The sequence below is a fragment of the Teleopsis dalmanni genome, chromosome 1 (assembly GCF_002237135.1).
Source record: "Teleopsis dalmanni isolate 2A chromosome 1, ASM223713v2, whole genome shotgun sequence".
Taxonomy (NCBI): Eukaryota; Metazoa; Arthropoda; class Insecta; order Diptera; family Diopsidae; genus Teleopsis; species Teleopsis dalmanni.
Genome location: NC_051846.1, coordinates 208,209,040 through 208,222,170, shown reverse-complemented (window position 1 = coordinate 208,222,170; position 13,131 = coordinate 208,209,040). Strand labels below are relative to the sequence as shown.

The 13,131-nt window shown below is 31.5% G+C and overlaps 1 protein-coding gene across 1 annotated transcript; it reads right to left on the bottom strand.

The window, feature by feature from the left end:
• Positions 1-2,865: 2,865 nt before the first annotated feature.
• Positions 2,866-12,597, bottom strand: LOC119671615. Its single transcript, XM_038082337.1, has 6 exons — positions 12,158-12,597; positions 6,162-6,315; positions 5,702-6,107; positions 5,182-5,641; positions 4,730-5,129; positions 2,866-4,670 (listed from the first exon to the last, which is right to left on the bottom strand). Exons 1-6 carry the CDS (start codon positions 12,228-12,230, stop codon positions 3,362-3,364), a joined length of 2,802 nt encoding a protein of 933 aa, XP_037938265.1. The 5' UTR covers positions 12,231-12,597; the 3' UTR covers positions 2,866-3,361.
• Positions 12,598-13,131: the final 534 nt, after the last annotated feature.

Here is a 13,131-nt window from a genome sequence, read left to right as displayed (position 1 = left end):
AAAACTAAACAAACACAGACACCGCGAATGTATTTGACACTTGAAACTCAAATAATAGCAGAGCTTGGACAGAGACCACTGTGTGTATGGCAAGCCACTGCTAACAAATGCAGTACAGAAGCCATAACAGTCAATGTTAACAGTGCTGTTAATCAAAGCAATGTCGTCACTCTATCTTACGCCTCTTTCAGCTTTGTTATGATTTGAATTTTAGTTTGTTATGGTAACTTTGCAACTTTAGAACACAAAACACTGCTTGATACTTAAATATTATGAAACAAAAATATTTCACAATAAAATATAATTTTCTATTCAAGTTTTTTATTATATTTACGCTAAAAAAAGTTCAAATGCCAATTTCAGTGTTGTTATAAACTTAACATAAACCATTTTGTAATATTAAATGTTTCATTTGTGGCTATAAATAATATACAAACTGACATTAAAATTTAAATCAAATTAAAACAGCAGTAAAACAGTGGACACAACTACTTCTCAACTCACCACATAAAAAAGAATTTGTACATAAACACATTATTTTTGTGTGTCATTTTACTGGTATGTGTGCATTAAGTTCTATCACACAACTGAGTCGCATGGAACACAAAATCAAAGCATACTTTTATGATCAAATAAAACTATGGATCAGCTGACATACGTATAAACATAAGCCAACATATACACATATAGACATCATGCATGTACGATATATGAACTATTTAGCATATGAAGTAATTAATTATTAAACAGATACGTACTCAGATACGTGCATACATACAAACATGTACTATTATATATTTATACATATATATAATATAATATATATATGAATGTCAAAACATATTCAATGAGTACTTAAAGATGTAACGTTAAAAATTAAGTAAAAATTAAATTAATTAATAATAATTATAATTATAATTATTGTAACTTGTGTGACGCTGGCGTTACCACATATTTTCATTTCTTATTATTAAAAAAGTTTACCGTAAATTTGTTGATATTTAACATTTAATTTTTATTACGAAAGAATTTTTAATTTTTCAAATGAACGAAATAACTTGAAGTGGAAAATCAAAGCAAAAACCTAAAATGTTCAGTGCAAGCGAGTTAAGTTTTGAAATAATTTAAACAATTAATTAATTAATTAATTAAACAATATCTGTTGTAAAAGTTTTGCATATTGAACAACTTTTTTAAGAATTTTTAATGTAACAAATATTTTTTGTTTTTTAAATAAAATATAATTTTCTTATGAATTATTTTAGTAACAAAACCAAATGGGAAAATAGTAATAAATTATCTAAAAATGTATTGTTTTTTTGAAAACTAAACTTCAAATTTGGATTATAAACTAATAAAATGAATAAGTAATTAAGAAAAAATTATAAAATTTGTTTAATTTAAATAAATGTTTTATAAATCATTGAAACTCTCTATCAGATATAGTATAGTAGTGTTAACTTTTTCTCTAAATGCAATATATTTATGTAAATGAGGGTATAGTGAAAGGAAGTACGAATTCTCCTCAAAATAGCTAAGAAAGACGTTTTGATTCCACATTACTCGTTATTTTTGATAGATAGATTGGCAACTTAAAACCAACCTGACGCATTGATAAATCCAAAAAACTAGCCAACATTTATATAAGAAATATCTACGAGTATGTTAAAGAGTGGGGTGCCCAATAGCATAAGCCTGGTTCTGTACAAGCCAGGACATAGACACAATAAGTGCTCTGGTTTATTCTCTTCGGGCGACGGTGCACATATACTACAGGAGATTCGAAAAGGCATGCCGTCCCTAACTCCATGCCGTGCTAGAGTACAGTTTCCCGTTGGAACATATATTAAACGAGATACTTTCGATTTACTTCAAGTGTGCCAAGTCGAAGGTTCTACATTTATATTGTAGAGGACATGTAGATCCTCAGCAGGCTATTTTTGTGTGTATATGGTATGTATGTTATAAATAAAATAAAAATAATAATGATATGAAAAACGACTCCAAGTGTGAAGGTAAAATTAGCATATGCCTTAATAGGAAACTCCTAAAATCGAACGTGTTCATCTTTAACCCGGATCATAAACGGAGTTTATCGTTAGTAACAAAAAAAACCAATATCTAGAAATTTATTTTCGATAGAGCTTTCAGAAAATATTAGTGAATTTAAAGAAAAAATTGTATATATATAGCGTTTCCGTAAATGTCAGGTATGGCTTGGACGTTTCTTCGGCTACGTGACTGGTTATCCTATGCCTTTCAGTTGGAGCTATTATTGTTAGGCTTAAGTTTAGATATCTTAAGAAATAACTTGGCAAATCTTTAGATTATTCTACTTAGGATTGTAAAATAATCTGAAGTTTAGTAGTGACTTTGTGACTTAGTTTCTTTTATTTTGTAATATAAAATAGTCAAATATTAGAAAATGAAAAATCAAATTCAGTATTCTCATTCCTGTTCTGCCAATATGTATCGGTCAATTTACTTACATTATTATTGTACTTACCAAATGGTTGAAATCCAATTACTGCGATAAATTTTAGATGTCTTAAGAAAAAAACTGTCAGCAAAATGAGAATTCTGTTATGATATGTATTCTATTATAAAAGGTAGTGACATTGAACTGCCTGAGATTAAGATATAGTAAGATATCGCATTCCCATTTCTGTTGTACCAATATCTAAAGGGCAATATTATTGTACTTTTCCATTGGTGCAAATCCAATTGCTGGGATAAAGAAAAGTAATATTAAATACTATTTTTATTTATCAAGTGACAGCTTTCCTATCACGCTAATAATATCAATACGACCTAAAGTCTCTTAGATAATTCAAAATGAAATTTAATCTAATTTATTGCTTTAAAATACATTTTATTATATTTTTTTAAATAAAAATATTATAGTAAAAATATCTTATCACTAACATCTTACAGAATCTTTAAAAGAATCCATTTAATGTACACATAACTCTTGTAAATACATATATACAGTAAAGCTAATAAGGATAATAAATAAATGAATAAATACAAAATTGTTCATTTAGTAAAAATATTTAACCTTAACGTAGAGGTGCATATGTATGAAGTCGTAAATGGCGAATCACATAATGAGATAAACTACGATGAGGACTTAAATTCTGTGTATTCCAGGAATAAAACGATGAATATAAAATCTGTCGCCAGACTAGATCACAATAATTTTGCGTTGCATATCAAATTGCTCGGCAATTTGTTAGCTCAGTTAATACCGAAATGAAAATCAAACCTCAAATAAAAATTTGGTTTAAATAAAAAAGCATCTTTTTCTGGCTTATTTATCACTTTTAATGAAGTAGCAACAATCGAAAACGATTGCTTCCTGCTATGGTTGGCGTATATTCCTTAATGGAGAACGTAAACTTCTGGCTTTTGGTGGTCTGTATGTTGGTAGATCTATAAACACCGGTTGATATTCCGGACTTTCCGGTCGCAATGCACGCGACTCTGTCAATAACACATTTGTGTAGTAGTTGACATCATCGAACGATCGTCGCTGATGCGTCTTCTTCTGTTCGGTATCTGGAACACGCATGAGTGCAAAAATATTCCGCTGTTCTTGTGATTCCGCTGCCACAAGATCGTGGTTTGATTTCTGCTTCCTGCTTTGTTTTTGCTTGTTAGGCAGTTCAGTGGAGTTAAGAAAAGTGACTTCTTCAAAACGTGGTATATAACGCGGTTTACGAGGTTCTTCTCTCAAACTTTCACTAGGCACATTGAATCCAAAAAATCTTGGTGCCTGAATTGAAATTAATGGCAACAACATTTCACGTGCATAACGTTCTGCACTCTTAAGCAGATCTCCTAAACGGAAAGGAAATAGCTGAACTGTTAATGGTTCACCCTGAGCTTGTGCTGTGATTTTTGGTTTATCTGCTCTTCCCGTTAACGAAAAAGGTGTAATTTTTACTACATCTGATTTCTGTGATATCTGTGGTCCCTCTGTAAAGATAATTTCTTTTGCCTTCTTAATACGGGGCGTTGTTGCTTTTAGAACAGGTTCTCTTATTTCTTCAGTGGTGCTGAAGTCTTGAATATTACGCCCACGATCAAGCATTAGGCGACGATCCTGCAATACTGGTTCGAAAATTTCTGTTGGTTCAGCAGACAAACTACGACTTGATTCTCCTGTATCCTTGTCTAAAGAATTACCTTCTAGTATAGGTTGCCAGGGTAAGTCTTGTGTGTCCTCTAGTGGAAAAGTATCGTTATCATTTAGTTTGAAGCTTGTGCCCAAATTAAAAATATCCTTTCGCTGCTTAACTGATTCAACACCATCTGTTTCGAGCACATCTACACTTTCCTGTCCATTTGAATCCGGTATATCAGTTGGTGGCAAAGTAGTATATGCACCATATTCATCTTGATTTTCCAATTCACAATTACCAGACAACAGTTTTATGCGCACTGGATTGCCTGATGATAGTTTTGTGGAAGGCTTACATAGAGAGTGACTACGTCCAAAGCTATCCGTAAGTATCACTTTATCAATATCCCAATGTGGTAAACCTTTCGACAACCATCCACTATAAGATTTGTAATGCAAGCTCAATGTAGTGGGAAAGCCTAAAGCTGGATGTGGTACTATTATTTTGGATATAATGTCACCGGCGTAGAATTCAGAGTCATCTTTTCTGCAATTATTGAAAGTAGGAAATGAAAATTTAATCGAAACATAATCACAAAAGCTTACTCTGATATTTGAAAAGTTTCATTTAAGCCTCCGTCACCCTCTAGTGTAGCTTCAAGTCGACCAATGGTGCGCAAAGGTAAGTCATTAAATGAATTAAATATTTGCAGTTGGAATTGATGTGCACAAAATGGTTCTTCCTCACGAGTCACCAAATATAACTGCCCTCTACCTGTAGAACGGTCGGCGTAGTAGCCCATATTACCACACCGTGGTATACCCTCCTCTAACTCCTCATCATCTTGAGCACATGGAAAGCACTTTCCCTTCAAGAAATCGTCATAATTCGCACATGGATATGCCGGAAACATGCAACGCGGCGCCACGGAATCTATGAAAAACTTATATGCACGCCGATGATTGCAAAGGGATCTACCTTCTTCCTCCTCTGCCGCTTGTGCAGCTAAAAATTTTATTAAAAATAGTTTCGACAAAATATATTTTTACAAACTTACACCAAATAAAATCTGTTACTGCACCGACAAACAAATTGGAGCAACCTGTTTGCACACGTCCACCGTTTGGATAAAAATCTACATGTCCCATGGGCTGCCAAGAACCTAAACCACCTAATATTAAATTTTCTCCGTTCGAGTGTATAACATCAACAAATTCGGCATCTGTGCTATCCAAACGCACTTTAGGATGTTGTGCCTCAAAGAGTGGACCAGCTGGATCAAGCCCTGTAATCCGTGATAAACCAGCCAGCTCTGAACCAGCAAAGCCAGATACATGTGCTCCCAAGCTAAAGCCAATAATATGCGTACGCGTCAAATTGAGACCCTTATGTTCCTTCAGATTTCTGATTAGCATAGCTAATTGCTTGCCAACCAAACGCGTATTGGCTGCTGCCCTAACATAGTTTGGAAATGTGGCGCCATTCTCCCAATCAACACATATCACAATGCAGTCTTCCTAAAATAATAAAATTGCTATAGAGTTAAACTAGTCTTCTCCACAAATCTGAAAACGTACCACTGCCATAAGTGCCGTTTTCATTTCATAGATCCATACATGTGGACAAGCTGAGCCGAAACCGTGTACAATTATACGCACAGACATGTCATCGAAACCCTCTAAATCGTTTATGGTGGTAGGTGATCTTCGAAAAGCGCTACGCTTTGTTGTTGTAGTGGTTGTTGTGATATTACTAGCGCTACGTTTATTTGGAGTTTTGGTGGCATTTTTGAAAGCATCTGTCATGTTCAGAAATGGTAGCTCCATCAATGGGCGATCTGATCTATTTTTCGTTGAGTAAAAGTAAAATTTTGTATTAATTTCTTCTGGCGCTGATGGCAGCATTTCTAAATACGCAAATGGGCCAGAATCTTCGAAACAACCAAGTTCGCCATAACATACACGTTTTATAGCACGCTTAGCTCTATAAGAAAATTAGATAAATTGTTAAAATAATATAAAGTATGAAAAAGCCTACCTGGATCGTTTAGTTTGCTTGTGATGTAGATCGTATATATTGATTGACTCTCTTACCGCACGTACTAAATCCGTACTGTTTGCAACACTATTCGCAAATATCTGTGATAAAGTTTCTTCCGGCGAATATAGCGACTGTGCAAAACCCAAAGTACCTAGCAATGTATGAAAATATTAGATAAAATATATAAATGTGTCATTAAATAATAATTATAGTACATATTTACAAAACGCAAAATAAATGTTTTTAAGCAAAAAATCATTACTTAACAAAAGGAGTGGAAATAATGTATGACTCTGGCGTACTTAGATTCCTAGATATGATCATTAAAAACAACTTCTATAATAAAATTTAATCTATCAAAAAATGGATCAAAAATTCGCACGCTAGACAAATACATCCTTTGGAGAAGACTATTAATCCAACATCTCTAATAGCTTTCATCTTTATTATACACTCTTGCATTTGTAAATCAGATTATTTTGATGAATCAAAAGAACTCGGATTAAGAATAATATTTCATTATGTTTATTTCATAAATAGAGAACGTAGGCAAAACTACTAATGTTCCATAACTGACAAAATTGACTATCATTTATTCCTGATTTACCATATAGGTTGCATTTGGAATAGCAAAACAATAATATTAGAAATAATAGATTAAACACGTAAGTATCTTATGGCAGTGGAATTTGAACTATTTATCTGTCGTGCTATATGGTGCACCTTGGACTATGATCAATAGTAATAAATTCTTCGGAATATCTATTAACACTTTGCGCTTTGGGAACGATTATCGAATGGAATGATTCAGAATATATATATAATATATATATTGATTTACTTAAGAATCACGTCATGTAAATGTATGAATACATTTACGGGTAGATAGAAATTGGATTCATTATCTACTGAAGGGAAAAGCACTATAGGACGTCTTTTGAAGGAACGAGTTGAAAAATAATGTAACGGCACTCAGTACCAGTAACAATTCGCGAAAGTCAGCCGCTGACCGTTCTCGCTGACAATACATTACTGTTAAGATCACCAAAGTTCTAAGTATTATAATGGATGTGCTTTTTAAAGTCTAAGTTTCGTCAAATAGAAAAGACTGCAACCATCTGCAATTTAACATCTATACTTCTAAAATGTTTTCACAGTAGAGAAACTAATGATTTATTTAGCTTTCGCTCAATATTAAAGTTTACGAACGTTTGAAATAAATAGCTTTCTTTATTATTTAATAAGAAAATTGTTTTTTTAACTAAAACCTCAAACCTAAGATATTTAATTTTAGTTAGCTTTTGTTAGAGATGAGTTCATTTTCCTGTAATCACTTAAAGTTTTTATTTATTAGAGTTTATGGTTGTAGCCCTAATCGATTTACATTGTTAACAGAGTCAGACCACAGACCACCCAGCAATTTTCTCCTAACATATTTTAGCTTTTACGAGCAATTATAAACAAAATATTATTTATTTATGAATTTTAACGCTTATTTAACAATAGCGCAGATTAAAATATTTTATTATTTTCAACTTTAAACCAAATAGGAACTATTTTACTGGAATTATTATTCAACTGTCATACAAAAAAGCCATTAATTTTAAACACACAAAATGTATGAGTCAAATTACTTGGGCTATTAAAAATCCTCCTCTTGAATACTTCCCCTTTTATTTGTGACCCGTGTGTGACTATATTTTAATGCGAAAATTAGACATAAATTCATTCTCGTAAGACGGTAATGGAAGAAAAATGTCAAATTCTAAAACGCCTTCCACATATTAATTGAACTTAACGCTCTCGCTATGTATTCACATTAACTATATATTATTATTATTATTATTTATATATATATGTATGTGTACTTAAATATATTCATATAATTTGGCTTCTCCTTTTAGGTTTTTACAGTCATAAGGCATACGAACAACAGCTTTAATGGCGTAAGGCCTTATTTGAGTGAAACTAATTGTGACTTTAAATTATTTTATTAATTTTTTTTTAATTTTTTATGAAGTAAAAATTGTCAATGTACTTTTATAGCCTTAAGATTATATAATCACATGAATTTAAATTTAATAAGTGAAGAAGAAGAAACGAATCTCTAGAGCGTATCGGAAAACGAATATGACGAATATGTGTGGGATTTCGTAGTCAGTGATTAACAACGAATGCATAAATTGCAGATTGACTAAGAATGTCAAAGAAATGCTTTAGCGATTGTTTCATTATCATAATCATTTAATTATTTAATCTTGGTATGTAGTATTATAAGAAACAAAAATCTAAATTATTCTTATATGTGAGATAATTTTTGTAGAAGTTATACAAAATACAAGATGGCATTAAATAAAAGCCAGAACTAGGAAGCTTCTAAGGCTGAACAAAAAAGGCATTCGACCTATGACAAGGCTTCTAACTGAAAATTGTGGACTTAAGGAGCATCTGTCAAACCTAGGTATTACAAGAAACGATAGCTGTAGACTTTGTCACGAAGAAGAGGAAATAGCACAACACATTATATGTCGCTGTGATAGACTCACCAGACTCAAACATCGGTACTTATCAACTGCTTATCCCCTTATAACGGAATTAGGCATCATCTCTCCAAAGGACATAATGGCATTTTTAACTACTGCTCTCAGTCTTCTGATCTAACAAAAATTTTCTACTAACCATAGTTTTTTTGCCAACTCTAGATATTAATATTTAATTGCTAGTTAAGCAATTCCAAGAGGAATACCAGATACCAGAGATGTGGATATCGAAGCGCACTTATCAGATTTGACTTCATCTGCTTTATAGGTACCAAAACTATCTGTTTGTCCAAGTACCCACATGAGGAGGATACCAACAAACCTAGGCAACTCTTTGATATAAGCCAGCTTATTAAAAAAGAATCTATTGCCGACCACAGTTTCATTTAGAGCTGTTTTTGTCCATGTTAACAGGAATTGTTCTTTCTAGAGTTCAGTAACCTCAGCTTAGTATACGAAAACCGAAGAGTATTGAGTATTAAAAGGCATAGTTAAAAAAACTAGGGCATGAGAAATCCTGTTTAAAGGAAACCACTATTAGCGCGATACTTTGGGTAAGCTTTAGACTTAACAGCTACTCAAGAGACACCATCAAAAACACAGAGTTGAGAATTTTAGCACTGGTGCATTACCAAGGCCTGTATTATCATCTCAATAAGATGGAACTGAGGATTTCAACTGAGGATACTAGGTGGGGTGTGCCTAACTCTGCCTGATATTAACAAATTCTCATCGGAAGGCATTTTTATTTGAAGGTCGGAGTATATTCTATTCAGTTAGGGTCGGTTATTGGTTACTTATTATAGACACTATTTAATTATTTGAAATATTTAAAATAAAAAATTAAATAAAAAGAAATGTAACTGACTAGAAGACCGCTTTAAATTTTACTCCAAAATACAGCTCGAGTTTATTCCATTACACTGATATGTACATTCTTTGAATTAGTTATTTTATCTGGAATATTTAAAAATCCTTCAAGCAACCCACTATTTTGATTTTCTTTAATTAGAATGAATTCGTCTATTTTTATCCTTTAGACTTTTCTTACTTTAAGAGAAATTGAATCTTAGCTGATTTAAGAGTGAAAGTTTCTTGAATTTTCTATATTTCAAAGAGTCTTCCAACAAATGGATTAAGTAATAGGTCTTTTGTTGACTATTTTCAGACTACTTTCTCGCCCCTGTTTTATGAGCCAATTGAATTGCATTCAATTGAGGCGATAATTTAAAGTTCAATTATTACGTAAAGCAATTCACACCTTCCAAACGATTTAGTCAAGTGTAGTGACCATTTGAATCGATGGCTTTCAAATTCTATGAGTCGTCGTATTTGTTTTGTTAATTGGATTCCAAATACGAGCTGAAGAGATGTGACAACTCAATAAATACACAACAAATTTTGACGTAACTTTACGTGTGCAAAGCACTTTCCTTACTAAAATGAAGCGACTTGAGTGAGTCTTCGGTGTCTTCGATGTCTTCGCTGAGTTGTCATTACATATTTAACTATTTTTTTATAAAAAACAGCGCTTGGAATAACGATTAAATTTCGGTATTGCACAATTTACATATTTTATAAGTGCACAGTAAAAAACAATACATAATTGCGATAATTTTAGCTGACGGATTTATAGACGTTACTAGTGAAAACTTTTCTCATCTATGTCTTTACTTTCCATCTCTCTCCTCTCACTCTTATATCGTATATTAACATAAAAACTAATATATGACATATAAATTATTTGAGATGTTTAGTTCAAATGTTTAATAAAATTTTTTCCTGATTTTTGCGTTAATATAAAACGAAATAATAATAAACTAAAATTTGATTTCATTACAAAACGTAGGTGACTGACCCATCATAATAGAGATCAATCTATTAAATGATTTTATTTTAAGATTTAATATTACAATATTTTTATAATCCAAAAAGACTTACGAAAAACATTCGAAAATATGGAGAAAAACGTTGCTACTCTTTTATTGTTAATTATTTTTCGACATATTTTCTTCTTATCAATTGGTTTTCACTAAACAAGGCACTTCTTGATCGTGTTAAGGTGTCCGAAAGTTCAAACAAAAAAATCATGAGATCTACTCAGCCTAATAATACACTAAATTGATAAAAATGCTTTTAAGATGACGGTTCCATTTTAGAAATATTGTATACTTTGTTGAGATGAAGATTAAATTAAAACTATGAAACACCCAGCTTTAATCAGAAGCAGAAAGAACTTTTGAGACAATTAAATCTTTAACTCTCTTATATAAGTATCTATTGCTAAGATTAAAAACTGGACTTAATTAGAGCTCAAAGTTGGTTTAATATTTGCTAAGTGGTAGGAGTCCCATGCTAAGTAACTAGATTAGGTTGCAATAGAGTGACAAGTTTGTAAATTAAAGCCTACATGAGCAAAAATAATGGCCCGTTGTGATGCCATGAATGCACCACCATCCGAATACCTGAGAATTACCTTGAAATCCGAACAGCGTCCCTTTGTGAAATCACGACTTTCTAATTCAATTTAAGAGTTAATAACCCGGCAAATCTATAAACTTAGCTTAAACTCTAATTTTAAAAGATGACAGCTCTGTTTTTTTCTAAAACTTCTTCTAGTCAATTAACACGTGAGGTAGAGTACTACCATACCAATGGAATTTATACAATAATGAAGTAACGACATTTGATAACGATTCCCGATATCTCACTATAATTCTTAATTATTGATGAAAAAAGAAAAAGGTTGATTCAAAATGAGACCTACTCACACAAAGAGGATAAAGGAAGAGGAAGGTAAAATTGATTTTATCAAGCCACAACACAGAATAGGTTTTTACTGTCTTCACAATTTTCTTCCCTTCTCTTCTATCTTTGTCTTTTCTCTTCACATCTTTGCGGCTTCTCATATCTTTATAGACAGAGTCAACAAGACATCATTTCGTGTGTCTAATACGATTTAGATCGTCTCAAAAATGTTTTTATATGTTCGAGTCACATTCATTATTAAACTGTTTGGCTTTTCATTGCTTTAATACAATTAAAAGGCTTTGAATCAAACCGGAATTAATTTCTAATAATTAATTCCGATTAATCAATTACGTTTTTAAATAAATCTTTTTCCTAGATTATTTTTTAATTGCAAAGTCATTATTATAGTTTTCAATTCATTAATACAATACATTTTTACAGTACATTTATCTGAAGAAAAAATGTTTTCAATTATAATTAATTAAAAAAATAATTAAATAAACTATTTCATAAATATTAAGCATATTTATTAAATAGTTATTATTAATAATTATTAATATTATATTAATTATTAATATTAATTTTTCTTCTTTAAATGAAATTACTCTCTTATACCATAATTTCGAATTTTAAAAGCATTCGCCACACACAATAAACAATGCTTTCTCTCTTTCTTTCTCTTAACATTTGCTTGAAGCTTACCGGTTATAAACAAATGGAGAGGTGTTGCCAGCAGCACTGCAAAAACTGTTATCAATTTCATTGTTGGCTTCATATTTTTTGTTTGTTATTGTTTCATTCAAAATTCAACAAAATTTTTCACTATTTTGCTTTTGTTTTTTCTTTTATTTGTGTTTTGGTTTGTATTTGTGTTTGTGTATTTATGCAATATGCGACAAGGAAAAACGACAAAGCAAAATCATTGCTAGCGGAAGCGTACAGTGCATGAGCAGTTAAGGCACTTTTATTGGCGATTAGATGCGCTGGTAATATGGCGCATAACTTAAAGTTTTGTTATTGTTATTGCTTTTATGCTATTGCTTTTATGACTGTTGTTGTTGTTGTTGCTGCTATTACTGAAGTTTGATGCATCAAAAATGCGCCGACATAATTTATTGACATTTTATTTTGTGAACAAACTTAATTGTTTGCAAATTTTATTGTATGCATTTTTTTTTTATTGATATCGATATTTTGTTATATTTGTTTTTGTTTTGTTTTTTTGTTTATATTTCGTAGAAAAAAAAAATATTTCACTTTCACTTACAACAGAAAGGTTACCAAGTTATTATTCATGTATATTCATCATTTTATTGATAATGAATTACTAAAATCTTTATAACATTTTTGTTGCTCATAATTTTTTGGAAACTTTTTTTTATTTCACTTGCCTAATAATAATATTTTTATGGTTCAACATTATATTTATTTTGCAAAATTTTTATTAATATTAATTTTTATTATTTCTTTTTTTCACTTAATGCACGAATTAAATTTTCAAAATAAATTCAAACACTCGCCAGAAGCGCGTTTTGATACCTCAAATCCACTCGCAGCGCCGTTATTCGTCAAACTGAACGCGTCGCTGGATTGTCAAGCTGTGAATATGCGCGCACTCACTTTCACATCGCGAACCGAGCCGCCTTTTTACTTGAACCGCTAAGCGGCACCAGCTC

Excerpts from the sequence above, each read along its gene's own strand:
- LOC119671615 (XM_038082337.1), bottom strand. The coding sequence starts at position 12,230 with ATGAAGCCAACAATGAAATTGATAACAGTTTTTGCAGTGCTGCTGGCA. Across the intron at positions 6,316-12,157 it reads TCTCCATTTGTTTATAACCG|GTACTTTGGGTTTTGCACAG; the intron begins GTAAGCTTCAAG and ends ATACATTGCTAG. Across the intron at positions 6,108-6,161 it reads AAGCAAACTAAACGATCCAG|AGCTAAGCGTGCTATAAAAC; the intron begins GTAGGCTTTTTC and ends ATTTTCTTATAG.